Genomic DNA, 27942 nt, shown 5'->3' with positions numbered 1-27942 from the left:
CTACACCGTCCCCATCAAACACTCCCAGGACAGGTACAGCACGGGGTTAGATACAGAGTAAAGCTCCCTCTAAACTCTCCCCATCAAACACTCCCAGGACAGGGACAGCACAGGGTTAGATACAGATCAAAGCTTTCTCTATACTATTGGAGTATACTTAACCCCAACCTTCAAAAGGGACAGCCCAACTTTAACAATTTTATTTGACAGACAACTTTGAGATGTCTACCCGACCTGTGTGCCAATCAGTGCTAAATTAGAGGTTGCCAAATGCCTAGGTTTCATATTGCAAAGCCCTTCATGATGAACTTCACGAGGGAGCAGAGGACTGCAACCTTTCAGAATGTTTTGAAGTCAACCTTCAAGGCAGCACAAGCAACAAATCAGCAGAGGGAAGAGATGCAGACACTGAAGGAGAGACCAGTTGAGATGAATGAGCAAGATTGAGATCTCCTGATTAAGAGAGAGCGAGGGCAAGAATTCTTCGTGCAAGGACACACGATTAAGGGTGTTTTGATATTTAATCTGGTTGGAGATATTGAAGGCTCCCTCTGAGCTGAGGTCATGCCACAGTCAGCGTTGTTAAGCAGGTGTATAATCCTGCTGGACATCCAGAATGTCCCAATGACCAATCGTCCTTGCTGATGAAGCCTGTATCGGGGCTCAATAACACTGCATTGTGAGATGACCCCAGTCAGTTCCTCTTGCATTGCCCAGGCTTTCAGCACTTCAGGTCAGTTATAACCTTGGTAACGTGGCCGATCCCTTTCGTCACTCCTTCACGGAACAAAAGCTTCGCACCCACTTTCAGGTACTCGGGATGCTTAATAAAACGGAATCGGACAACAGCTTTCTCCCCAGTCCTCAAATCCTCCTGAAACAAACACATCATAGCTGATACCGAATCGACATGGTTACTGCAAGGGGAGGAAGGAGACAGGGAAGCTTGGAGAACAGGGCGAGTGAATGAAGTACAGTGAAATGTGGAGGATACCGCCCCCCCCATCAGCTAGGAGGGACTCACCTTGCCATGGATCAGCTCCACGATGGCTGTCTGTCGAACGTTGCCAACATGCACCGTGACCTGGAATCCCTTGCGAAAAGTCTTGGCGTGGAAAAGCAGTACAATTTCCGATTCGAAGAGGGAGCTGACAGTCGGATGCATCTCGAGACTCACCATCACCATGCCCTGGGCCAGACAAGCAGTTGGTTACAATCCACCACTTCACATACACAATATCTGACACCACTTTCTGCCCAGATTCGGTTGCTCACTTCCACCATTAACCCCCACACTACTGACCTACCATGCCCGAGATTACAGGTGCATCACGGTGCACTGTTAATCCCAGGTTGATAAAACAGAACTCAGCCCCAGATAGCTGTTAGTATTTGGATGATGCTTCATCCTTTTAGTGGTCCAGTTTTCAGTGTGTGTCAGTGCTGTAGGTTCCACATTAAAGGCTCCTGTTTGCATCTACCTCTTCCGTTCTCATTTCCTGTGTCCACACAATGGAAACTGCTGGCGTCACACTGTCCCCTAGCAGTTCCTGGACTGCAGAAAAACTGAAACCAACTCTGCTTCTTTGAGAAGCCAGGAACAGGAGGCCTTTCAGCCCCTCCAGCTTGCCCTGTCATTCAATCTATATCGTAACTATTTACCCAAACTGTTGTATTTCCCAAAACAATGGGGCAGAATGCATGACTTTATAATGGGGAGTGATTAGGTCCAAGTGCTCCGGTGCCTCAGGCCCTGGTTCTCAGGCCAGCCTGGGTTGAAGTGGACGCCTACCTTGCGGAGCAGGGCCCTGTCGAAGTTGCCCAGGGCCAGAGTGGCAGCCTGTCCCGCTCTCAGCACTCGACAGGCAGACCGGTTTCGCTGTATGCTGCACACTTTCAGAGGCAGGAACTGGCCGTTATCAGTGGGGCCCACCACCAGCTGCTCGCCCTCTCTGCAAATGCCACTGGTGAGAGAGAAAGAGAAATCAGAAGCAGCGAGTGACTGCTAAACCCTCCGGCTCTGAGGGTGGAGATGTGATCTCAGCAAGCTCACTCCTCACTCTGATACACACATTCAACAGCATTAATCTCACCCCAGCAGCCACAGCTTTTTGGGTGAGTGTGTTCCACATTTCCACTACTGCCTCCTGACATCATTCCAGAAGAGCACCACTCTCATTTTCTGGACTCCCCTAGCACAGGAAAGAGTTTCTCTCTAGTCTCCCTCGATTAGATCACCGCTGAATCTTCTACACTCAAGGAGATACAAGCCTAGCCTGCGCAATCTGCCCTCATTCATTTAACCCTATCAGCCCCAATATCCTAGGCCAATATCTGCACAGTGCTCCTCACAGGCTCTGACAGCGCTTTTTATATCCATCCATCCTTTTCTATTTCAGCCATCGAGAAGAAGGCCATCTGTTGACCGGTCGTTCAAATTGTACCAGTCAACTTGTTTTTTGTGATTTCTGCTCTCCCTGAAATCTCTGTTCCACAGGCTGAGCTGTCACTTGCTAACGTGAACTTCATCAGCCACACAAGGTGAAAGGGATGAGGAGGGAGTGCTGCACACCGTGAAACTAGTGAACCGAAGGATTTTTACTCTTACCTGTACAAGGTGCCACCAACGACTGTCCCGACATCAGGTACCGAGTAGATTTCATCAACCTGAAGACAACAGGCTAACACATTAGATCTAACATTGTGAGGAACATCACTTTACAATCGATTAACTCCACCTAATTCCTCCTGCCCTGGAGGGGGTCCACGCTGGCTGGGGGGAGGGCCGCATTGGCCAAGGGTCAGTGTTGGGGGGAGGAGCCACGCTGGCCGAGGGTCAGTGTTGGGGGGAATGGGGGCACTGTCGAGGGTCAGTGTTAGGGGGAGGGGGGGCACTGTCGAGGGTCAGTGTTGGGGGGAATGGGGGCACTGTCGAGGGTCAGTGTTAGGGGGAGGGGGGGCACTGTCGAGGGTCAGTGTTAGGGGGAGGGGGGGCACTGTCGAGGGTCAGTGTTGGGGGGGGGGCACTGTCAAGGGTGTTGGGGGGGAGGGGCCGCGCTGGCCGAGGGTCTGTGTTAGGGGGAGGGGGGGCACTGCCGAGGGTCAGTGTTAGGGGGAGGGAGGGGGCACTGCCGAAGGTCAGTGTTTTGGGGGGGGGCACTGTCGAGGGTCAGTGTTAGGGGGAGGGGGGGCACTGTCGAGGGTCAGTGTTGGGGGGAATGGGGGCACTGTCGAGGGTCAGTGTTAGGGGGAGGGGGGGCACTGTCGAGGGTCAGTGTTGGGGGGAATGGGGGCACTGTCGAGGGTCACTGTTGGGGGGAGGGGGGGCACTGTCGAGGGTCACTGTTGGGGGGAGGGGCCGTGCTGGCCGAGGGTCAGTGTTTTGGGGGGAATGGGGGCACTGTCGAGGGTCACTGTTGGGGGGAGGGGGGGCACTGTCGAGGGTCACTGTTGGGGGGAGGGGCCGTGCTGGCCGAGGGTCACTGTTGGGGGGAGGGGTGGCACTGTCGAGGGTCAATGTTGGGGGGAGGGGCCGTGCTGGCCGAGGGTCAGTGTTTGGGTGGTGGGGCTGTGCTAGCCGAGGGTCAGTGTTTGGGTGGGGGGGCCGTGCTGGCCGAGGGTCAGTGTTTGGGTGGGGGGGCTGTGCTAGCCGAGGGTCAGTGCCGAGGGGGGGGGTCCACACTCCCGTGTTTCCTACATGACGACAGTATTTGATTGGCCGGCGCGTGGGCAGCTTTTGAAATGTAAACTGTTTCCTGACCGACCTGAAACTCTGTCAGCTGCTGCATCAGCTCCTCCTGCTCCTTACTGTTGGTCAGTGGGGGCAGCACATTGAGAAATACCTTCAGCATGTCCAGGTTTACCCCACTCACACTGGACAGGGTGAAAATCGGAGTGATGCTAAACAGAACAAACATGAACATTACCGACAGGCAGCAGGAACCGGAGATTAAACCAGAGACTGCTGGAATCACACAACAGATCAGGCAGCCGGAGCTGGGGGTCCACGTGACTGACTCTCAAGTACCGTGTGAAATGATCAAGCAAACCCCTCAACTCTCAAGGCAGTGGCTCAGCATTACCTTCTCAAGAGCAGTTAGGGGTGGTTAATACATACTGGCCTCATCTGCAGCATGGTCTCAGTCCATAACAAATAAATCATAGCCCTGTGTCTGTACGTGTTGGGCCGAGGACACTACCCTGAGGAACACCTGCAGTGATGTCCTGGAGCTGAGATGACTGACCTCCAACAGCCACAACCATCTTCCTTTGTGCTAGGTATGACTCCAACCAGCGGAGAGTTTTCCCCCTCATTCCCATTGAATCCAGTTTTGCTGGGGCTCCTTGATGTCACACTCGGTCAAAAACAGCCTTGATGTCAAGGGCAGTCACTCTCACCTCACCTCAGGAGTTCAGCTCTTTTGTCCATGTTTGAACCAAGGCTGCAATGAGGTCAGGAGCTGAGTGGCCCTGGCAGAACCCAAACTGGGCATCAGTGAGCAGGTTATTGCTAAGCAAGTGCCGCTTGATAGCCCTGTTGCTGACCCCTTCCATTACTTTACTGATGATGGAGAGTAGACTGATGGGGCAGTAATTGGCCGGGTTGGATTTGTCCTGCTATCATGTGGATTAAATCAAATTGGCTGAAGACTGGTATCTGTGATGCTGGGGACCTCTGGAAGAAGCCAAGATGGTTGCAAATACTTAAATGCTGTGAATGAATAACAAAAAACCCTCAAAGTTTGAAGACTTCCATCAGGTGACCCTTCCCTTTCCTAAAGAAAAAAGCCCCAGCCTGTTTCTTGCTTTATCAGAGGTATAACTAATGCTCTCCCGAATATCCTGCTGCTCTGCTGACCCACCACATCTTAAAGGCACCACCCAAGCACGATCGTTGGGTTTAACCTCTCAATTCGTGTGAATCTTTTTGTGCACTCTCTCCAGTGCCTCTATGTGTTTCATTATACAGAGAGCAGAACTGTACACTGTACTCCAAGAGCAGTCAAACTAAGATATGTGGGAAAACACTTCTAACCAGAACTAGGAAGCCAGCATCAGTACGATAGACTGATGCACATGGAGAAGCTGAATTAGTACTTTCTGAAGCTGAACGAAGAGTGAGTTATTGCAATTGCAGAGCCATTGCTTACCTGGGAGATTGTGCAAACTGCTGTGCACCTGTCACTGCATCATCGCTGCTCGACACCAGCAATGGGACTTTGTTACATCCTGGCTGTTTGAGGACCATCTCCAGCTGTTTCACAGTGCGATCGATGGTGGCTTTTGTACACAAGTCAACTTTAGTGATCACAATGAAGAAGGGGACCTTGAGAGCCATGGCCAAGCCTAGGTGTTCACGTGTGGTGCCAGCTACAGACACGAGGAGACAGTGAGAGTCAAACAGCTGCCAGAGTTACCGTGCTGAGAGAGAGCAGCATTTAGCATGGCCAAGGGTGGAATCAGCAACAACCCAGGCCACTGATCCAGCACCTGAAGCTCCTTAAACCTGGGGAGGGGGGAGGAAGAGTTCAGCACAATCTCCCAGATGGAGTGAGCTCAACAGTGTTTCACATGGAACCACTGATCAAGAGTGAGGTCTACCCTGACACCCTCCCCCAACCACCCAACTCCACTAAGAGCTTGCCAAATCTGCCTGGGCACCAGCCTGCCAGACTCAGAAATGGGGCATGGAGCAGGAGAGCCATTACTACAAGGGCTGCCCATCTGGCTCCACATAAGCCTATAAGCCAATGAGTAGGGTGGGAAAGCAGTGCCCCCTTAATTGGTTAAACACCAGCATTCCCTTGCCCACCCTGGACTGGCGATTAGGATGTCAGATCAAGGGAAGGTTGTGGAAACTCCTTTAGCCTGTGGGGACTGCTACAGACATCAGACCAAGACCAACACCAGCTTCCAGTCCCAGTTAGGATTTTTCAGGAGAAGGGAATGGACAGTTGGACTGGACAATGGGACTTCAGAAGCACTGAACACAGCCTCACTCCTCAGAGACCAGACTTTAACAGTTCCTCTAGAGAGGGAGGTTTACCTGCAGCAAGCGTATTAATGTCAATAACACACAGCCCTGCTCTCCTGAAGCTGCCGATTCTCACACGGGATCCAGTCTCTTCTCAACTCTCCATGTGTCACCACAACTAGGAGCATTGGCAAGCTGGAGGCATCACACTGAGTCTGATCCAACCATCCACCTTCCAGACACCATCATTTTCCAACAGAACTCACTGAATAGTGATGAGGAAACGAACACTGACTGATTTTAACACTATCCCCGTGCCTCAGCCAATCCCAATGCCCCAATGTAATGTCAACCCTCGTAGTCATAGGAACACAGGAAATAGGAAGAGAAGGCCATTCAGCCCATCAAGTCCGCTCCACCATTCATAGAGATCGGGGCTTATCTATTTCAACAACATTTTCCTGCACTATCCCTCGATGTTTTTACTATGTAGAAATCTATCGATCTCAGTCTTGAACATACTCAATGACTGAGCTTGCACAGCCCCCTGGGGTAGAGAATTCCAAAGGTTCACCACCCACCCTCTGACTGAAGAAATTTCTCCTTATCTCAGCCTGAAATAACGTGCCCCTTATTCTGAGGCTGTGTTCACAGCCCCCCCGCCCCCGGTTCTGTACTCCCCCCCAACCCCCCACACACCCCAACCCAACCCTCCCCCACACCCCCCCCCCCCCCCCCACCCCCCCCCCACCCACCCACAGCCAGGGGAAACATCCTTCCTGTATCTGTTGAGCCCTGTTAGAATTTTATATATTTCAATGAGATCTCCTCTCATTCTTCTAAACTCCAGTGAATACAGGCCCAGTCTCCTCAATCTCTCATAAGACACTCCTGCCATCTCAGGAATCAGTCTGGTGAACCTTTGCATGGCATACTATGACGTACCTATGCCAGTGTTGGCACTGACAACAAGCATGGCAAAGTCCGGGCAGTAGCTCGTGAGGCCAAAGATGGTGGTCTTTAGGTACTTGTGGTGTCCTGCCAGGTCAATGAAGGTGATCATTTTGGAGGCACTTTCACAGATGACCTCTGCTGTCCGGGAGTCACTGTAATTTACCACCTTAAAGCAAGGCAGACGAAGCACATTAACAAAGATCGCCTTTTGTTAAAAATTCATTCACGGGAATATAGTTGCCCTTGAGAAGCTGGGGTTCAGCTGCCTTCTTGAACCGCTGCAGTCCATGTGGTGTAGGGATACCCATGGTGTACTTCAGTGGGACCACACTCTGACCACGAATGGAGTGAGGGGCTGAACAGATCAAGGGGGCCCAGGATCCATCCAGCCTGTGATCTGATTTCAACAGGAAAACTCCAATCATTATCCTGGGACCATAGGGATGAGGCTGCCCAGTCCAATGGTCCAACTGCAATTAATGTCCAAGTTCGGAGGTGAACATTTGCAACCAACAGCATAAGGTCAATAGAACATAGGAACAGAGCAGGCCATTTGGCCCCTCGAGCCAGTTCTGCCCTCTCAGGGTGGTTGGGTTGAGTTTGGGGGGATGGGGGTAACAGCACAAGGTCAATATCTCCAGGGGAGGAACCGGACGAGAAGGTGAATACAAACACGTTGTGCCCTGTTCTCCTGCAGGTCTGAGTCCTCTGGCAGCATCGTTGGACGGGCTGCCTCCTATATCACCCAATGTGTGTTAAAGGATAGACAATATCACACCAGCCTTATTCCACCCACTCCATTCCCACAGGATCTTCACTAACTCTCGTTTCTTTCCCAATGAGTAGCTAAGGTCATTCTTGGCAATCCAACCATTGGCCTGGCTCAGACTGGTTAACTCCACATCAAACTTGCATCTCCTAGCCTTGGTAACTCATTCTAACACGGGCTGGTTACCGATCCTACCTCTCCTTTGCTGTTGAATCCCAGGATCTCGAAGCTGATGCTGGAGGTCCGGCCGGACTGGATCTCGTGCAGGTGTCTGAAGAGGTTGAGTCGTGCGCGGCCTCGCCCATTATCCAGCTCCCCCTGCGTAAGGACCCCCAAGAGAGTCGACTTCCCCGAGTCCACGTTCCCTAATACAGCCACTCGCAGGTCCAGAAACTGCAAAGTAACCCAATAGTGAACATGACAACTGCCCAGCAACTGGAGGTACATCACAGGGGCAATTCTTCCAAATCTCTGTATTCAAACTTTGTTTACAATTAGAATACATTTCTGAATTACATTACCTTGTGATATCCCCAGTTACAGAAAAAGCACTATAACGTGCTAACCCTCGAGTCTCACTGATCAATGCCCCCAGCCCTTACTGGAAGCGTGCCCTTTGCTAGTTCAACTGTTCCCATTTGAAAGGTGACATCCAGTCAGGTCCCAGTATGAACTGGCAGCTGGGACAGATGGTCCAGGGGCATTAGTCCTGCGCTCCCCTTAGATCCTGCTGAGCCCTAACCCTGTGCTTCAGATACCCATCACCAAACCTCACAATAATGCACAAGGCCAGCAGCAGCTCAATCACCCTGGAACAGGCAGGTTCTCAGTCCAATCCTGAATGCTCTCTGGAGCACTGAGAAGGTATCTCACTCCCAAAGAGAGGCTGCACTGAACTCTCCAAGCTTTGTGGTAAGTGCTCACATACTCCAGCTTGAAGTGGCTCTGAGTGGCTGCGGACATTCTTTTAGGGGAGGGTGAACAGCCAGAGGTCATGGTCCACATTGGGACCAATGACATAGGTAAGAAAAGGAATGAAGCCCTGAAAGCAGATTTTAGGGAGTTAGGAAGGGAGTTAAAAAGCAGGACCTCAAGAGCAGTTATCTCAGGATTACTCCCAGTGCCACGTGCTAGTGAACATAAGGATAGGAAGATTAAGCAGTTCAATACATGGCTGGAGAAATGGAATAGGGGGAATTTCTGAGGCATTGGGATTGGTTTTGGGGCAGGTGGGATCTGTACAAGGAGGTCGGGTTACACCTTAACAGGACTGCGACTAATGTCCTCGAGGGGAGGTTTGCCAGGGCTGTTGGGGAGGGCATGATTTCAAAATTTGCAGATAATACAGAGATTGGAAATGTTGTCAACTGTGATGGGGATAGTCTTGAACTTCAAAAGGACATAGACATGTTGGTGGATTGGGCAGACAAGTGACAGATGAGGTTCAATGCAGAGAAGTGTGAGGTGATTCATTTTGGTAGGAAGAATATGGAGAGACAGCAGGAAATAAAAGAGGTGCAGGGACAGAGGGACCTCGGTGTATATGTACATAAGTCATTGAAGATGGCAGGGCGTGCTGAGAGAGTAGTTAATAATACATATAGTATCTTAGGCTTTATTAGTAGGGCCATTGCTTACAAGAGTAAGGAAGTCATGTTGAACTTGTATAAGATATTAGTTAGGCCTCATCTGGAGCACTGTCCAGTTTTGGTCTCCTTACTTGAGAGGGGAATGGAAGCAGTTCAGAGAAGGCTCACTAGGCAGATTCCAGGGATGAGGGATTGTCTTATCACGAAGGGTTGAGCAGGTTGGAGTTTGGAAGAATGAGAGGTGATCTTAGTCATAATCATAGAGTCATAGAGTTATACAGCACAGAAACAGGCCCTTCGGCCCATCGTGTCTGTGCTGGCCATCAAGCACCTATCTATTCTAATCCCATTTTCCAGCACCTGGCCTATAGCCATGCTATGGCATTTCAAGTGTTCATCTAAATACTTCTTAAAGGTTGTGAGGAGATGTAGAGAGGAACTGTTCCCATTGGCAGAAGGTTCGAGAACCACGAAAATGCCGCCAGCGGACATTGTCGACCTCCTCCCCCGACATCTTCCTTCTCTGAGACAGAATAACAAACAGGAAAAGCGAGAGCAAGTGCCGCCTGGGCTGAGCCAGCACCATCAGCGTGTCTTTTTAACCTCCAAAATAAGATTTGAAAATCCTCAAAGAACAATACAGCGCTCGGACAGGAAGTCACTGGGTGGCACCGCTGCTCTCACTGGGTGGTGCCATCTTATTGAAACATATAAGGTTCTGAGGGGGTTTGACAGGGTGGATACTGAGAGGATATTTCCCCTCATGGGGGAGTCTAGAATTAGGGGGCACAGTTTAAAAATAAGGGGTTCTTCATTTAAGATGGAGGAATGAGCGAGGGTCCAGAAGGCTACATTGCCTGCCCGGTGCCAGGGTTCGGGACATCTGCTCAGGGCCAGAGAGGAACTTGCAGTGGGAGGGGGAGGATCCAGTTGCCATGGTCCATATAGATGCCAATGACATAGGTGGAACTAGGAAAGATGTTCTGAAAAGTATGAGGAGCTAGGCACCAAATGAAGCAGAACCTCAAAAGTAACAATCTCTGGATTATTACCTGAGCCACGTGCAAATTGGCATAGGGCAAATAAGATTAGAGAGACAAACGTGTGGCTCAAAGACTGGTGTGGGAGAAGTGGGTTCCAGTTTGTGGGGCACTGGCATCAGTACTGGGGAAAGTGGGGGCTGTACCATTGGGACGGTTTACACCTGAGCCGTGCTGGAACGAGTGTCCTCGCAAATCACATAACCAGGGAAGTAGAGAGGGGCTTTAAACTAAACAAGAGGAGTGAGGGAACAAGTTTGGGTAGAGGTAGCAATTCAAGGTGTAGTGTCAAGACAGGAGAGCAGAACAGTTATATGAGAAATGAGGGTCAGAGAATGGCAGGAAGGGACAGAGAAAAAACCCTAAGGATACATCAACAGTCAAGGCTAGATGTTACAAAGATAACAAAAAGACAAAACTAAAGGCTCTCTATCTGAATGCACATCACATTCATAACAAAGTAAATGAATTGATGACCCACATTGAAGTAAATAGATATGATCTGATAGCAATTACAGAGACGTGGCTGCAGGATGACAAAGACTGGGTCCTTAATACTGAAGGGTACATGACATTGAAGAAGAATAGGAAGCTAGGTAAAGGTGGAGGGGTAGCACTGTTAATCAAAGAGGGCATTGGTTCATTAGTTAGAGATGACCTTGGTTCAGGAGATCAGGATGTAGAATCGGTTTGGGTGGAGATGAGGGATAGTAGGGGAAAGAAGTCATTAGTGAGAGTGGTCTACAGGCCCCCAAACAGTGGCCACAATGAAGGACAAAGTATTCAAGAGAAAATATAGTGTGCTTGTGACAAAGGGACGGCAATAAACATGGGTGATTTTAATCTACAAATAAACTGGAAAAATCAGATTGGCAGTGGTAGCCTGGATGAGGAGTTCATGGGATGCTTTCGAGATAGTTTCTTAAGTTAGTTTCGTAGACAGCATCTTCTAGAACCAGAGAGCAGGTTATATTAGACTTGGTATTGTGTAATGTGACAGGTTTAATTAATGACCTCAGAGTAAAGGCACCCCCAGGTAGCAACGACCACAATATGATTGAATTTTACATCTAGTTTGAAAGGGAGTAGAGTGGGCCTAAGACTAGTATCTTAAACTTAAATAAGGGCAACTAGGTGGGGATGAAAGCTGAGCTAGCTGAAGTGAACTGGGAAACTAGGCTAGAGGACAGATCAATAGAGAAGCAGTAGCAGACATTTAAGGGGATCTTTCAGAGTATTCAGAATAAGTACATTCCTACTATAAAGAAAAATTCTAAGGGGAGGACCCACCATCTGTGGTTAACTGTTAAGGAAAATATCAAACTTAAGGAAAAAACATACAATGAGTCAAAGATGAATGGCAGGACAGATGATTGGACAGTATATAAAGAATGGCAGAGAATGATTAAAAGGTTAATCAGGAGAAAGAAATTAAGAGTGAGTGAAAGCTAGCTAGAAATGTAAAAATGGATAGCAAGACTTTGTACAGGTATTTAAAAAGGTAAAGAGTAAGTAAAGTGAGCGTTGATCCTCTAGAGAGTAAAGACATGGTAGCTACATTTGTAGATGACACTAAGATAGATGGGAAAGTATGTTGTGAAGAGGACATGAGGAGGATGCAGATGAATATAGATAGGTTGAGTGAGTGGGCAAAAATCTGGCAAATGATATTTAATGGGGGAAAATCTGAAGTTGTTCACTTTGGCAGGAAAAACAAAAAAGCAGAGTATTACTTAAATAGAGAACGGCTGCATAATTCTCAAGATGCAGAGGGATCTAGGTGTTCTAGTGCATGAGTCACAAAAAGTTAGTATGCAGGTCCAGCAAGTAATTAAGGTTAATAGAATGCTGTCCTTTAATATGAGAGGGACTGAACAAAAAGGTAAGGATGTTATGCTTCAGTTATACAGGGCATTGGTAAGACCGCACCTCGAATATTATGTGCAGTTTTGATCTTATTTAAGGAAGGGTGTAAATGCATTGGAGGCGGTTCAGAGGAGGTTTACTAGATTGATACCTGGAATGAGTGGGTTGTCTTATGAGGAAGGGTTGGACAGACTGGGCTTGTTTCCACTGGAGTTTTGAAGAGTGAGGGGTGATTTGACTGAAGTTTACAAGATCCTGAACAGTGTTGACAAGGTGGATGTGGAAAGGATGTTTCCTCTTGTGGGTGAGTCCAGAACAAGAGGGCATTGTTTTAAAATTAAGGGTCACCGTTTTAGGACAGCGATGAGGAGAAATTTTTTCTCTGAGGGTTGTGCGACTTTGGATCTCTGCCTCAGGTGGTGGAGTGGGGGGGGTCAGTGAATATTTTTAAGGCGGAGGTAGACAGATTCTTGTTAGGCAAGGGGATCAAAGGTTATCAGGGTTAGATGGGAAAGTGAAACACAAGATCATCAGCCATGATCTTATTGAATGGCGGAGCAGGCTCGAGGGGCTGAGTGGTCTACTCCTGTTATTTCTTATATTAATTTTTTCCCTTAGAGGGTGGTTAGTCTGTGGAACTCTCTTCTCCGGAGAGCAGTGGAGGCCGGGTTATTGAATACGTTCAAGGTTGAGTTAGACAGATTTTTGACTGACAAGAGAGTCAAGTGTATGGGGGACGGACAGGAAAGTGGAGTTATGGCCACAATCAGATCAGCCATCACTTTATCAAACAATGGAGCAGACTCAATGGGCCGAATGACCTACTCTTGCTCCTTACGAGTGATCATCTCCCCTGTCGACTGCCAAGTAATTGCCCCTCTGTTTGGCATCTTGACAGCAGGCAGAATTCTGATACTCCAGCTGCCATCTTGTGCCACAGGCAAAACGTAACCATTTGTTGGAGGGTTCAGACTAACGTCGGAGTGTTCTGGGCCATACCTGCTGATCATCAGGAACTTTCCTGATCAAAACCTCAGCTATTCGCCTGGGCGAGTCCATGTCATATTCCACATTGCGCTGGCGGAGAATGGTGATGTCTGCTCCAACCCTGCACACACAACAAACAGCAACTTCAATCCAGCAGCTGTGCAGCAGGCAGCAACTGAACACACATCTAAGCAGCTGACTGGAAGCAGGAGGGCTTGGATGATGACGGCACCAACCTTTGGAGACCCTGACACAAGGATTCTCAGGCTTCACACAGACACAAGGATCATTGTAAAGGATTGACTACCACCTGCTTCAGCTCATTAACCTCATCAGCTCAAGGAACATTAGGAACATGAAGGGGACATTTACTTTTCTGCCATCCTGCGCAGTGTCTTCAGAGAGGCTCGGAGTTCATCATCAGACAGCCCAACCAGCACACCATTGTCCTCCACACCAATCTGGTAGACTGCCTCTCCTCGACCCTCCTGCAGACGCCATTTCATCTGCGTGACCAGGTGCTCAAAGCGATATTGGGAGGGATTAACCAACTTCAGCTGCAAAGAAAGAGAAGGCAGTGAATTATACACTGACACTCGCACCAGTACAACAATTCAACCCTCGCACCCCGTCAAGATAGTTGCACTGACGAACTGCAACTCTTGACAAATACCATCCCAAACGGACAAGTATCATGACCCCCTCCTCTGCTAATACACACACACACACACACCCTCTCTCTACCCTGTATATTAAATCTCCCTCCTTCTGTCCTGTACACCAACACTCACTCTCTCTAATACACACACACACACCCTCTCTCTACCCTGTATACTAAATCTCCCTCCCTCTGTCCTGTACACTAACACTCACTCTCTCTAATACACACTCACACCCTCTCTCTACCCTGTACACTAAACTCCCTCCCTCTATCCTGTACACTAACACTAGTCTCTAATAGACACACACACCCTCTCTCTACCCTGTACACTAAATCTCCCTCCCTCTGTCCTGTACACTAACACTCCTCTCTAATACACACTCACACCCTCTCTCTACCCTGTACACTAAATCTCCCTCCCTCTATCCTGTACACCAACACTCACTCTCTCTAATACACACTCACACCCTCTCTCTACCCTGTACACTAAACTCCCTCCCTCTATCCTGTACACTAACACTAGTCTCTAATAGACACACACACCCTCTCTCTACCCTGTACACTAAATCTCCCTCCCTGTCCTGTACACTAACACTCCTCTCTAATACACACTCACACCCTCTCTCTACCCTGTACACTAAATCTCCCTCCCTCTATCCTGTACACCAACACTCACTCTCTCTAATACACACTCACACCCTCTCTCTACCCTGTACACTAAATCTCCCTCCCTCTGTCCTGTACACCAACACTCCTCTCTAATACACTCACACCCTCTCTCTACCCTGTACACTAAATCTCCCTCCCTCTAATACATACATACACACACACACACCCTCTCTCTATCCTGCACACTAACAATCTCTCTCCCCCTACTATGCACTCACACCCTCTCTCTACCCTGTGCACAATCGCCCTCCCGCTAATATGCACTCACCTTCTCTCTCTACCCTGTGCACAATCTCCTTCCCTCTAATACACACCCACACCCTCTCTATCCTGCACATTAACAATCTCCCTCCCCCAATTCACACCTATGCACTGTAGAACAACGAGAATCCCCCCAGCATCCAGGATAACATTCTACCCACAAACACCATGAATGGTTCAGAGCAGTGTGTTTTGCCTCACTGGGATCTTTCTGTGTACTGTGTAGAGTTACTGCCTTTCCCATATACCAGCCACTCCTCTTCAGGTCAATCTTCTGTCCTCACAGCTAGTTTGGTTCTGCTCTCTGCATATGATACTATCTGATAGAGATGCTGCTTCACAGGATGGAGCTTGACACATAGAGGATTCTCCAGCACCTCGACAAAGCACTTACTCTTTCATAGGAATATAAGGCTTGGGAGTAGAACAATCAGCCCTTCAAGCTGAATTCAGTAAGATCGTGGCTGATCTGGTTATGATCTCTACTCCACTTTCCTGTCTGCCTCCCATAATCCTCAACCCCCTGGTCTATCAAAAATCTGTCTCTGCCTTGAATAAATTCATACGAGTTAGGAGTGGTCACTCAGCCCCTCGAGCCTGCTCTGCCATTCAGTAAGGTCATAGCTGATCTGAATGTAACCTCAACCCTACATTTGTGCCTACCCCCTGATAACCTTTCAGCCCCTTGTTAATCAAGAATCTAAATCTCTCCCTGCCTTAAAAAAATTCAAAGACTCTGCTTCCACCACCTTTTGAGGAAGAGAGTTCCGAAGACTCTCAATCCTCGGAGGAAAATAATTTCTCCTCACCTCTGTCTTAAATGAGCGACCCTTTTTTTAAAACCATGACCCCTCGTTCTAGATTCTCCCACAAGAGGAAACATCCTCTCCACATCCACCCTGTCAAGACTCCTCAGGATCTTCAAGGTTTCAATTAAGTTGCCTCTTACTCTTCTAAATTCCAGTGGATACAAGCGTAACCTGTCCCATATAAGCCAAACCTGTTCCTCATAGGATAACCAGCCCATTCCTGGTATTAGTCTGATAAACCTCTGAACTGCTTCTAATGTATTTACATCTTTCCTTAAATAAGGAGACCAGTACTGTACATAATACTCCAGATGTGGTCTCACCAATGCCCTGTACAACTGAAGCATAACCTCCCTACTTTTGTAATCAATTCTCCTCATAATAAATGATAACATTCTATTAGCTTTCCGAATTACCTGTTGTATCTGCATACTGATCTTTTGTGATTCATGCACTAGGACACCCAGATCCCTCAATCTCTCACCATTTAGATAAGAAGCTTTTTTATTCTTCCTGCCAAAATGAACAATTTCACATTGCTTTATGGGGAAGAGAATTCCACAGGCTAACAACCCTCAGAAAATATTTCTCCTCATCTCCATCTTAAAAGGTAAAACTCCTATTCTTAAACTATGTCTGTCTCGCAAGGGGAAACATTCTGCCGGTATCCACTCTATCAAATCCTCTAAGGATCTTGTATGTTTCAATAAAATCACCTCTCATTCTTCTAACCTCCAATGGGTATTTGCCCAACCTGTCCAACCTTTCTTCATAACGTAAACCCTTCATCCCAGGAATGATCCAAGTGGACTTTCTCTGAACTGCTTCTCGCACAATTATATCTTTTCTCAAAAAAGGAGAACAAAACTGTACACAGTTCTCTAGATGTGGTCTCACCAAGGCCCTGTACAGCCACAGTAAAACTTCCCTCCTTTTATATTCCATTCTCCTTGCAATAAACACCAGCATTCCAGTTGCCTTCCTAATCACCTGTTGTACCTGAAGACTAACTTTTTCTGATTCATGTAGCAGGACACCCAGATCCCTCTGTACGTCAGAGTTCTGTAATTTCTTTCCATTTAAATAGTAGACTGTTTTTCTACTCTTTCTTTAAGAATCCAAAATGAGCTGTCACAGCAGGCTGGGCCCTACGTGTTATCAGACAGCTACACAATGAGTACTTCCAGCAGTGACCTTGCTTCATTTCTCCCTCCCTAACCAGGAGTGCTGCACCAGTCCCCAAGCCCTTAATCTCAAGATGTGTCAGAGGCAAAATACGGGGTGTTCAAGGAAGCTTACAGAGATTTGGGTCTGTTAAGGAGGTCTTAAGAGACACAGGGAGGTGGTGGGATTTAAGGAGGGAATTTAGGAAACTAGAAACAGGACTGGCAATAGTGGGTGAAGTTGATGAGTTAAGAGTCAGAGAAATTCCAATAGCAATGGTGCTTGTACTGATCTTAAGGGCGTCCACTAATAACTTGCTGGAACTGCTCCATTCCTGCTGTTAATTCTAAATGCACTTCATTCGCCTCACACCCATTCAGTGCTTTGCTAAATTATTGGGCAGCCTTACATGTGGCACTCTATCAAAAGCCTTGCTGAGGTCCACATAAACAATGTGGAGTTTGCTTTACCTACAGCAGAATGCAGTCACATCCAGGAACATGGATAGAAGAGGCAGATTCCCCAATGTGGCGATGACAATGGACAGAAGGAAAGGCAGGGTTGTGCAGTTGGAGAAGGGGAGGGCTGGTAGTTACACAGCTCTCAAACACATTAATCAGTTATCTTCGGTCACTGTTGGAACAAAGGATGAGCTGTCCTTATATACTCCCATTCATCTTATTAAGTGTTAGAAAACATGCAGAATACATTTCAAAACACCTTGGGCTTTGCTCAAAGTTAGTGAACAGTAAATGCGGCAAAGGTGCTGAGCTCACCCACCTTGTATTCAATGTTCCCCTCTTCAGCCTGAAATGAAAAAGAGACAAAGGTTACTTCAGATATATACAGGCCTGGAGCCTGGCTGAGCCAGCCAAGCGTTAAGGCCCCAGCTCTAAACCCCTGGTGGAAGACAGAGGTCCTAGGTCTGCGGGGGAACTCTCAGCTTCAATCTCCAGTCTGTACTGATCATTCAGGATGGGAGGACAAGCACAGACCTGAGCACAGGAGAGCACCACTCGGCCCCACTGAGACGTGCTGTAATATCTCCTGACTGCAGAAGTGTACACATTCGCAGATACTCAATATTCCAACAATTGGCTGGCTGGTTAACAGTGATGTTGAGTGCCTTGGGCTACAGGAAGATATAGACAGGATGGTCAAATAAGTGGCAGATGGAATTTAACCCTGAAAAGTGTGAGGTGATACACTTTGGAAGGAGTAATTTGACAAGGAAGTATTCAATGAACGGCATGACACTAGGAAGTTCTGAGGAACAAAGGGACCTTGGTGTGTGTGTCCAAAGATCTGTGAAGGCAGAGGGGCATGTTAGTGGGGTGGTGAAAAAGGCATATGGGACAGTTGCTTTTATCAATCGAGGCATAGATTACAAAAGTAGGGAGGTAATGTTGGAGTTGTATAGAACCTTGGTAAGGCCACAGCTGGAGTAGTGTGTGCAGTTCTGGTTGCCACATTATAGGAAGGATGTGATTGCACTGGAAGGGGTGCAGAGGAGATTCACCAGGATGTTATCTGGGATGAAACATTTAAGTTATGAAGAGAGGTTGGATAGACTTGGGTTGTTTTCGTTGGAGCAGAGAAGACTGAGGGGTGACTTGATCGAGGTGTACAAGATTATGAGGGGCATGGACAGGGTGGATAGGGAGCAGCTGTTCCCCTTAGTTGAAGGGTCAGTCACAAGGGGACATAAGTTCAAGGTGAGGGGCAGGAGGTTTAGGGGGGATGTGAGGAAAAACTTTTTTACCCAGAGGGTGGTGAGGGTCTGGAATGTGCTGCCTGGGAGGGTGGTGGAGGTGGGTTGCCTCACATCCTTTAAAAAGTATCTGGATGAGCACTTGGCACATCATAACATTCAAGGCTAGGGGCCAAGTGCTGGTAAATGCTAATGCATTGGAAGCAGTTCAGAGGAGGTTACTGGACTAATACCTGATATGGGCAGGTTATCTTATGAGGAAAGGCTTGTATCTGCTGGAGTTTAGAAGGGTAAGAGGCGACTTGATTGAAACCTTTAAGATCCTGAAGGGTCTTGACAGGGTGAATGTGGAGAGCATGTTTCCTCTTATGGAAGAAGCTGGAACTAGGGGTCATTGTTTAAAAATAAGGGGTCACCCAGTTAAAAGAGATGAGGTGAATGTTTTCTCTCAGAGGGTGGCGAATCTTTGGAACTCTCTTCCTTAAAAGACGGTGGAAGCAGAGTCTTTGAATATTTTTAAGGCAGAAGCGGATAGATTCTTGGTAAACAAGGGGGTGATGAGTTAGCGGGTGTAGGTGGGGTGCAGATTTCAGGTTACTGAAATGCCATCGTCCCTTGACATTCAATGGCATTACCATCACTGAATCCCCCAATATCAACATCCTGGAGGTTACCAATGACCAGAAACTGAATTGGACTAGCCACATAAATACTCTGGCTACAAGAGCAGCTCAGAGGCAAGGAGTAGTGCAACAAGTAACTCACCTCCTGACTCCCCAAAGCCTGTCCACCATCTACAAGGCACAAGTCAGGAGTGTGATGGAATACTACCCACTTGTCTGAGTGAGTGCAGCTCCAATAAAAATTAAGAAGTTTGACACTGTCCAGGACAAAGCAGCCACTTGATTGGCACCACATCCACAAACACTCACTCCCTGCACCACCATCGCACAGTAGCAGTGTGTGTACCATCTACAAGATGCACTGCAGGAATTCACCAAGGCCCCTTAGACAGCACCTTCCAAACCCACGACCACTACCATCTAGAAGGACAAGGGCAGCAGATAGATGGGAACACCACCACCTGGAAGTTCCCCTCCAAGCCACTCATCATCCTGACTTGGAAATATATCACCGTTCCTTCACTGTCACAGGGTCAAAATCCTGGAACTCCCTCCCTAACAGCACTGTGGATGTACCTATAGCACATGGACTGCAGCGGTTCAAGAAGGCAGCTCACCACCACCTTCTGAAGAGCAACTAGGGATGGGCAACAAATGCTGGCCCAGCCAGTGATGCTCGAATACCATGAATGAATTTTAAAAAACTATAAAATCAGCCATGAGCTTATTAAATGGCAGAACAGGCTAGAGGGGCTGAATGGCCTACCCCTGCTCCTTGTTCATATTACCTTAAATCTGTGCCCCCGGTTCCATTTTGAAATCGTGCCCTGTACACCAAGGTGCAGGTCATTAATATACAACAGGAAAAGCAAGGTTCATAACACTAATCCTTGGGGAACTCAACTAGAAACCTTCCTCCCAGTCTAAAAACCATCCATTAACCACGACTCTCTGTTTCCTGTCACTCAGCCAATTGTGTACGCATGTTCCTCCTGTCCCTTTTATTCCACGAGCTATCACTATTCACACAGGTCTGTTTTGCATTTTGGAAATCCATGTAAATCATATCAGCAGCATTATCCTCAGCAACCCTCATTGTTACCTCATCCAGAAACTCCATTAAATTAGTCAAAGATACAAATTAGGATCAGGAGGAGGCCATCGAGCCTCTCGAGCCTGCTCTGCCATTCAGTAAGATCATGGCTGATCTGATTGTGGCCTCAACTCCACATTCCGCCTGCCGCTGATAGATTCTTGACTAACAAGGGAGTCAAAGGTTATCTCCCTCTGCCTTAACAATATTCACTGACTCTGCCCCCATCCTCTCCAGTGAAGGGAGTTCCAAAGACTCACAATCTTCAGAGCACGGGGGCCTGTGAACTGTATCCCAGAGTAGATTAGCACCGCTAGGAGAGGAAGCCAGGAGACTGGAGAGAGCACTGAGCATTTTGTTTTAATAAGCTGGTTGGTGAGACACTGGCTGCTGTAACTCACCACACAAAGAGCTCCCAAATCGAACTGTGCTGTCTTAACTGAGCTGTATGAAGGCAGCTAGCTCCCTGATGGGCTGGAGAAAATACTTAAAACCAAGTGATAATATCAAACATTAATAGGGTTAAGGAACAAAAACAGAATCAGTTTGAAATAGCAGAAGAAAAGGGCCCCGGTTAAGGGCAAGTTTAGGACAAAGTCTTTGTTGGCTGTGCCTACTCCAAAGTTAGAAAGTATAGGGGAGAAAATGAGGCCAAGTGAATGAGTTTTAAACTCCTGTAGATTGTCGAAGGAACAGGCCTAAGGTGAGGAGCATGATAAAATAGACCAGTGAATAAACCTGTGGATAATAGGTATAAGACTGGCTCATGTAGCTGCCTGCAGTACAGCCAGTAGTTGCAGGACATAGGTCACTACACTGACATGAAATAAAAGGATCATTCTAGAGTTGGCTGTACTGCAGTCAGCTAAGAAACTGCTCTTCCATGAATGCTGCATTGCAGATCAGGAGATGGGAGCAGAAAACATTTCAAAAAGCAAATAATCCACTTGAACAAGACAACTCCAGCTCGCCTGAACTGGAACAGGGCCGACAATCGCAATGCTGGGGGGTGCTAGTGCTATTGGTGGGAGTTTAAACTAATTTGGCAGGGGGGTGGGATACAGAGTGGACATATAGTAGGGGGTGAGGCACAGACAAGTATAGAAGAAAAGCCAAGTCAGTCTGGAAGGCAGAGCATATATACTCAAGTTAAGGCACGAGGGAGCATGGCAAGGTTGGGTGGTATTTATTTTAATACAAGGTGTCTTGTGGGTAAGGCAGATGAGTTGAGGATGTTGATTAACACATGGATATGATATCGTTGCTATCATGGAGACACAGGACTGGCAGCTCAATATTCCGGGGTACAGTCTTCAGGCGAGACCGAGGGGTTGGGGTAAGAGAGGAGGTGGTGTCGCAATATTGATGAAGGAGTCAATTACTGCAATTACTGTAATAAGGAGGGATGACATCTTAGAAGGTTCCTCGAATGAAACCATTTGGACCTAACTTAAAAACAGAAAGGAGGCAATCACATTGCTGGGAGTGTACTATAAGCTCCTAAACAGTCAGGGAGAGATAGGAGGGCAGGTATGTAGGCAAACCTCAGATGTGTAAAAATAATCGGGCGATAATAGTAGGGAATTTCAACTTCCCCAATATTAACTGGGATAGACAAAGTGTGAAAGGTTTAGAGGGGGCAGAATTCTTAATATGTTTCCAGGAAAGCTTTTTAAACCAGCACGTAGAAAGTCCTACAAGAGAAGGGGCTGTGCTGGACCTAGTTTTAGGGAACAAAGCCAGGCAAGTGGTAGAAGTGTCAGTGGGGGAGCATTTCAGTGATAGTGACCATAACTCAGTAAGATTTAAGGTAGTTATGAAAAAGGACAAAGGTGGACAGGAAATAAAGGTTCTGAATTGGGGGAAGGCCGATTTTAATATAAGACAGGATCTGGCCAAAGTGGACTGGGAGAAGCTACTTGTAGGAAAATCCACATCAGAGCAGTGGGAGTCATTCAAAAAGGAAATAGAGAGAATGCAGGGCCAACATGCTCCCGTAAAGGTGAAGGGTGGGACCACAAGTCCAGAGAGCCCTGGGTGTCAAGGAATGTACAGGATTGGATAAGGAAAGAAAGGGAAGCTTATGGTAGATACTGAGGACTCAAAACAGCAGAAGCCCTGGAGGAGTATAGAAAGTGCAGGGGGGGTTTACTTAAAAAAGAAATCAGAAGAACGAAGTGTACGCATGAAAAAACACTAGCAGGCAAAATAAAGGAAAATCCAAAGGAGTTTCATAAGTATATTAGGGATAAGAGCATAACCAGGGAAAGAGTAGGGCCCATTAGGGATCAAAGTGGCAATCTTTGTGAGGAGCCGGAAGATGTAGGTGAGATCTTAAATGAGTACTTTGCATCTGTATTCACTATAGAGAAGGACAATGTAGGTGTAGAAATCAGGGAGGGGAACTGTGATATACTTGAACAAATCAGCATTAAAAGGGAGGAGGTATTAGCAGTTTTAGCGGCCTTAAAACTAGATAAATCCCTAGGCCCAGATGAGATGCATCCCAGGCTGCTATGTAAGGCAAGGGAGGAGATTGTAGGGGCTCTGACGCTAATTTTCAAATCCTCTCTGGTCACAGGAGACTTGCCAGAGGACAGGACAGCTAATGTGATACCATTATTCAAGAATGGCAGGGATAAACCAGAGAACTATAGGCCGGTGAATCTAATATCAGTGGTAGGGAAGCTTTTGGAAAAAAAATTCTGAGGAACAGGATTAATCTCCACTTGGAGAGGCAGGGATTAATCAAGGATAGTCAGCATGGCTGTGTCAGGAGGAGATCATGTCTAACAAATTTGATTGAATTTTTCAAGGAGGTGACTAGGTGTGTAGATGAGGGTAGTGTAGTTGATGTAGTCTGCATGGACTTCAGTAAGGCTTTTGACAAGGTCCCGCATGGGAGAATGGTCAAGAAGGTAAGAGCCCATGGGTTCCAGGGCAATTTGGTAAATTGGATCCAAAATTGGCTTAGTGGCAGGAGGCAGAGGGTGATGGTCAAAGGCTTTTTTGTGACTGGAAGCCTGTGTCCAGTGGCGTACCGCAGGGTTCAGTGCTGGGACCCTTGCTGTTTGTAGTGTACAGTAATGATCTGGACCTGAATGTAGGAGGTATGATCCATAAGTTTGCAGACGACATGACAATTGGTGGCGTGGTTAGTAGCGAAGAGGAAAGCCTTAGACTACAGGACAATACAAACGAGCTGGTAAGATGGGCAAAGCAGTGCCAAATATAAGTTAATCCTGAAAAGTGTGAGGTGATGCATTTTGGGAGGACTAACAAAGCAAGGGAATACACGATGAATGGTAGGACCCTAGGAAACACAGAGGATCAGAGGGACCTTGGTGTATATGTCCATAGATCCCTGAAGGCAAGAGGACAGGTAGATAAGGTGGTTAAGAAGGCATATGGGATATTTCCCTTTATTAGCCGAGGCATAGAATGTAAGAGCAGGGAGGTTATGTTGGAGCTGTATAAAATGCTGTTAGGCCACAGCTGGTGTACTGTGTGCAGTTCTGGTCGCCACATTATAGGAAGGATGTGATTGCACTGGAGGGGGTGCACAGGAGATTCAGCAGGATGTTCCCTGGGCCGGAGCATTTCAGATATGAAGAGAGACTGGATAGGCTGGGGTTGTCTTCCCTGGAGCTGAGGAGGCTGATTGAGGTGTATAAAATTAGGAGGGGCATTGATAGGAAGAAACTTTTCCCCTTGGCAGAGGTGTCAATAACCAGGGGGCAGAGATTTAAGAGGGAGGTGGTTTAGGGGGGTTTTGAGGAAAATATTTTTCACCCAGAGGGTGGGGGTTATCTGGAATTCTCTGCCTGAGGGGGTGGGAACACAACATTTAAGAAGTATTTAGATGAACATTTGAAACGTCATAGCATACAGGGCTACAAGCCAAGTGCTGGAAAATGGGATTAGAGTAGATAGGGGCTTGATGGCCGGCATAGACACGATGGGCCGAAGGGCCGGTTTCCCTGCTGTAAAACTCTATGACATACGCTCAGTGTTGTCTATATTCGGGAAATTTTGAATGTAGCACATATTTTTTCAATGTTCTCTATGCAGCATCACCAGTGTGCTCGAGAAACCACCTCCTTCTGCTATTTAACATGTAGAACACTAGATCTGTGGCCCAGACTAACACACCCAAGCACTTTGTAAACTTATAACAAAATGATGTGCAGCCAACAAAAACTAACTAGAGGATAGAGGTTTAATCAATGCATGACCTCTGTAGATGTATTTTTGATGCAGGCTACACTGTACCTCAGCCATCAGGCTGCAAAACTCGCTTCTTGAATAAAATACCAAGATAATTATTTCATTTGAATGTTACAAACCAACAATAAGGTCTCTGTGGGAACCTGTCACACAGTCACTGTAACCCTTCAGCTTTGGGATCTAATTTACACCAAAAGCTCATTGTAAAATATTCCAATTCAGCCCAGATGTCAAACCAGGGGAAAGGTGAGCCCAACAGAGAGAGAAAGACAGGGATCTACAAACCAACTGAGAAGAATGATTTCCTGCTTTACCTGCCCCACCACTGTCAGGATATCAAAGCCTTTGCTGAGGTATTTACTCTTCCAATACAATCCTCACATGACTATGATGGGGGTTGTGTGTACCCCGTCCCCCACCCCCCTGCTTACAGCCAGAACTCCTGACCCACACAATGCAATCCCTTCCTGAACATGCCCATTGCTTTGCCAGCTGCTGCCACATGCTGAATGAAAGAGAGAGGCCCGAGACACAGAGAGGTTCTGCAGGGTGTCAGTCGGTGTACAGCTGCAGGCTGTGGTCACACAGTGAGTCAAGCAGGAACCACACCGCCACTGTTTACTAAACATCAGCTGACAGGGAGTCTCTCAGAGACACACAGAAGACACTTCAACATCTCTCCCAGTCAATACAGCAAACACTCACATCACAGCTCTGGTAAACCCCACCCAGCCCAGCCCACAGCCCCCCACCCCCCAACCCCACCTCCCCTACCCCGGGGGGGGGGGGGGGGGGGGGGGGGGGGGGGGGGGTGTCACCCACCCAGCCCAGCCCACAGCCCCCCCAACCCCACCCCAGGGGGGTGTCACCCACCCACCCCCAGCCCAGCCCACAGCCCTCCACCCACCCCACAGCCCCCCCTTCCCCAACCCGGGGGGGGGGTGTGTCACCCAGCCCAGCCCGCATCCCCCCCAACCCCACCCCAGGGGGGTGTCACCCACCCACCCAGCCCATAGCCCCCACCCCGGGGGGGTGTCACCCACCCAGCCCAGCCCACAGCCCCCCCCAAACCCCACCCCAGGGGGGTGTCACCCACCCACCCAGCGGGTGTGACCAACACCCCCATTCTCCCCCTCACCCACTGGGTGTCACACCCTCCCCTCCCCCTCACCCACCGGGTGTCACACACCCTCCCCCCCTCACCCACCGGGTGTCACACCCTCCCCTCCCCCTCCCCCACCGGGTGTCACACCCTCCCCTCCCCCTCCCCCACCGGGTGTCACACCCTCCCCTCCCTCTCCCCCACCGGGTGTCACACCCTCCCCTCCCCCTCCCCCACCGGGTGTCACACCCTCCCCTCCCCCTCCCCCACCGGGTGTCACACCCTCCCCTCCCCCTCCCCCACCGGGTGTCACACCCTCCCCCTCACTCAGTGGGTGTCACACCCTCCCCTCCCCCTCACCCAGTGGGTGTCACACCCTCCCCTCCCCCTCACCCAGTGGGTGTCACACCCTCCCCTCCCCCTCACCCAGACGGTGTCACACCCTCCCCTCCCCCTCCCCCAGTGGGTGTCACACCCTCCCCTCCCCCTCACCCAGTGGGTGTCACACCCTACCCTCCCCCTCTGGGTGTCACACCCTCCCCTCCCCCTCCCCCAGTGGGTGTCACACCCTCCCCTCCCCCTCACCCACTGGGTGTCACACCCTCCCCTCTCCCTCACCCAGTGGGTGTCACACCCTCCCCTCCCCCTCCCCCACTGGGTGTCACACCCTCCCCTCCCCCTCCCCCAGTGGGTGTCACACCCTCCCCTCCCCCTCCCCCACTGGGTGTCACACCCTCCCCTCCCCCTCCCCCACTGGGTGTCACACCCTCCCCTCCCCTCCCCCTCACCCACTGGGTGTCACACCCTCCCCTCCCCTCCCCCTCACCCACTGGGTGTCACACCCTCCCCTCCCCTCCCCCTCACCCACTGGGTGTCACACCCTCCCCTCCCCTCCCCCTCACCCACTGGGTGTCACACCCTCCCCTCCCCCTCACCCACTGGGTGTCACACCCTCCCCTCCCCCTCCCCCACCGGGTGTCACACCCTCCCCTCCCCCTCCCCCACCGGGTGTCACACCCTCCCCTCCCCCTCCCCCACCGGGTGTCACACCCTCCCCTCCCCCTCCCCCACCGGGTGTCACACCCTCCCCTCCCCCTCACCCACCGGGTGTCACACCCTCCCCTCCCCCTCACCCACCGGGTGTCACACCCTCCCCTCCCCCTCACCCACCGGGTGTCACACCCTCCCCTCCCCCTCACCCACTGGGTGTCACACCCTCCCCTCCCCTCCCCCTCACCCACTGGGTGTCACACCCTCCCCTCCCCCTCACCCACTGGGTGTCACACCCTCCCCTCCCCCTCACCCACTGGGTGTCACACCCTCCCCTCCCCTCCCCCTCACCCACTGGGTGTCACACCCTCCCCTCCTCTCACCCACTGGGTGTCACACTCTCCCCCTCACCCAGTGGGTGTCACACCCTCCCCTCCCCCTCACCCACTGGGTGTCACACCCTCCCCTCCCCCTCACCCAGTGGGTGTCACACCCTCCCCTCCCCTCCCCCTCACCCAGTGGGTGTCACACCCTCCCCTCCCCCTCACCCACTGGGTGTCACACCCTCCCCTCCCCCTCACCCAGTGGGTGTCACACCCTCCCCTCCCCCTCACCCACTGGGTGTCACACCCTCCCCTCCCCCTCACCCACTGGGTGTCACACCCTCCCCTCCCCTCACCCACTGGGTGTCACACCCTCCCCTCCCCCTCACCCAGTGGGTGTCACACCCTCCCCTCCCCCTCACCCAGTGGGTGTCACACCCTCCCCTCCCCCTCACCCACTGGGTGTCACACCCTCCCCTCCCCCTCACCCAGTGGGTGTCACACCCTCCCCTCCCCTCCCCCTCACCCAGTGGGTGTCACACCCTCCCCTCCCCCTCCCCCAGTGGGTGTCACACCCTCCCCTCCCCTCACCCACTGGGTGTCACACCCTCCCCTCCCCCTCACCCACTGGGTGTCACACCCTCCCCTCCCCCTCACCCACTGGGTGTCACACCCTCCCCTCCCCCTCACCCACTGGGTGTCACACCCTCCCCTCCCCCTCACCCAGTGGGTGTCACACCCTCCCCTCCCCTCCCCCTCACCCAGTGGGTGTCACACCCTCCCCTCCCCCTCACCCACTGGGTGTCACACCCTCCCCTCCCCCTCACCCAGTGGGTGTCCCTCCCCCCCTCTCTCCCTCTTACCTCAGGGGGGAGGAAGGGCGGGTTGTTGCGGCCCCGGGGGCGGCTCCTGGGTTTCTTGTGCCCGGATTTCGGGGCCGTGGCCGTGACCGGGCTCTTGTTGTTTCTGTGGGTCGGTCCCGAGGCCGGGGGTCCGCCCGCTGATCCCGGGGCTGAAGCGGAGCCCCGGCCCGAGCTGGAACCGCGGCCTGAGCCCCGGCCGCGCCCGCTGGAAGCTGCAGCCCGGCCGGAGGACCGGCCGGAGGCGGAAGAGCGGCTGGTGGAGGGAGC

At 49.9% G+C, this 27942-nt stretch overlaps 1 protein-coding gene across 3 annotated transcripts; it reads right to left on the bottom strand.

The window, feature by feature from the left end:
* gtpbp2b (GTP binding protein 2b) lies at positions 1 to 27942 on the bottom strand. 3 transcript variants are annotated; one of them, XM_041188454.1, is made up of 12 exons: positions 27676 to 27942; positions 17524 to 17550; positions 13552 to 13736; positions 13192 to 13300; positions 7893 to 8090; positions 6920 to 7094; positions 5151 to 5370; positions 3765 to 3900; positions 2609 to 2667; positions 1793 to 1964; positions 1025 to 1189; positions 1 to 874 (listed from the first exon to the last, which is right to left on the bottom strand). In XM_041188454.1, exons 3-12 carry the CDS (start codon positions 13683 to 13685, stop codon positions 722 to 724), a joined length of 1521 nt encoding a protein of 506 aa, XP_041044388.1. In that variant the 5' UTR covers positions 13686 to 13736; positions 17524 to 17550; positions 27676 to 27942; the 3' UTR covers positions 1 to 721. The 3 variants fall into 3 exon arrangements, with proteins under 3 accessions (XP_041044388.1, XP_041044390.1, XP_041044391.1); XM_041188456.1 differs by lacking the exons at positions 17524 to 17550; positions 27676 to 27942 and adding an exon at positions 17214 to 17365; XM_041188457.1 differs by lacking the exons at positions 17524 to 17550; positions 27676 to 27942 and adding an exon at positions 17218 to 17365.

This window comes from Carcharodon carcharias, chromosome 5 (genome assembly GCF_017639515.1).
Source record: "Carcharodon carcharias isolate sCarCar2 chromosome 5, sCarCar2.pri, whole genome shotgun sequence".
NCBI classification, from domain to species: Eukaryota; Metazoa; Chordata; class Chondrichthyes; order Lamniformes; family Lamnidae; genus Carcharodon; species Carcharodon carcharias.
This window is presented reverse-complemented; position numbering and strand designations above follow the sequence as displayed.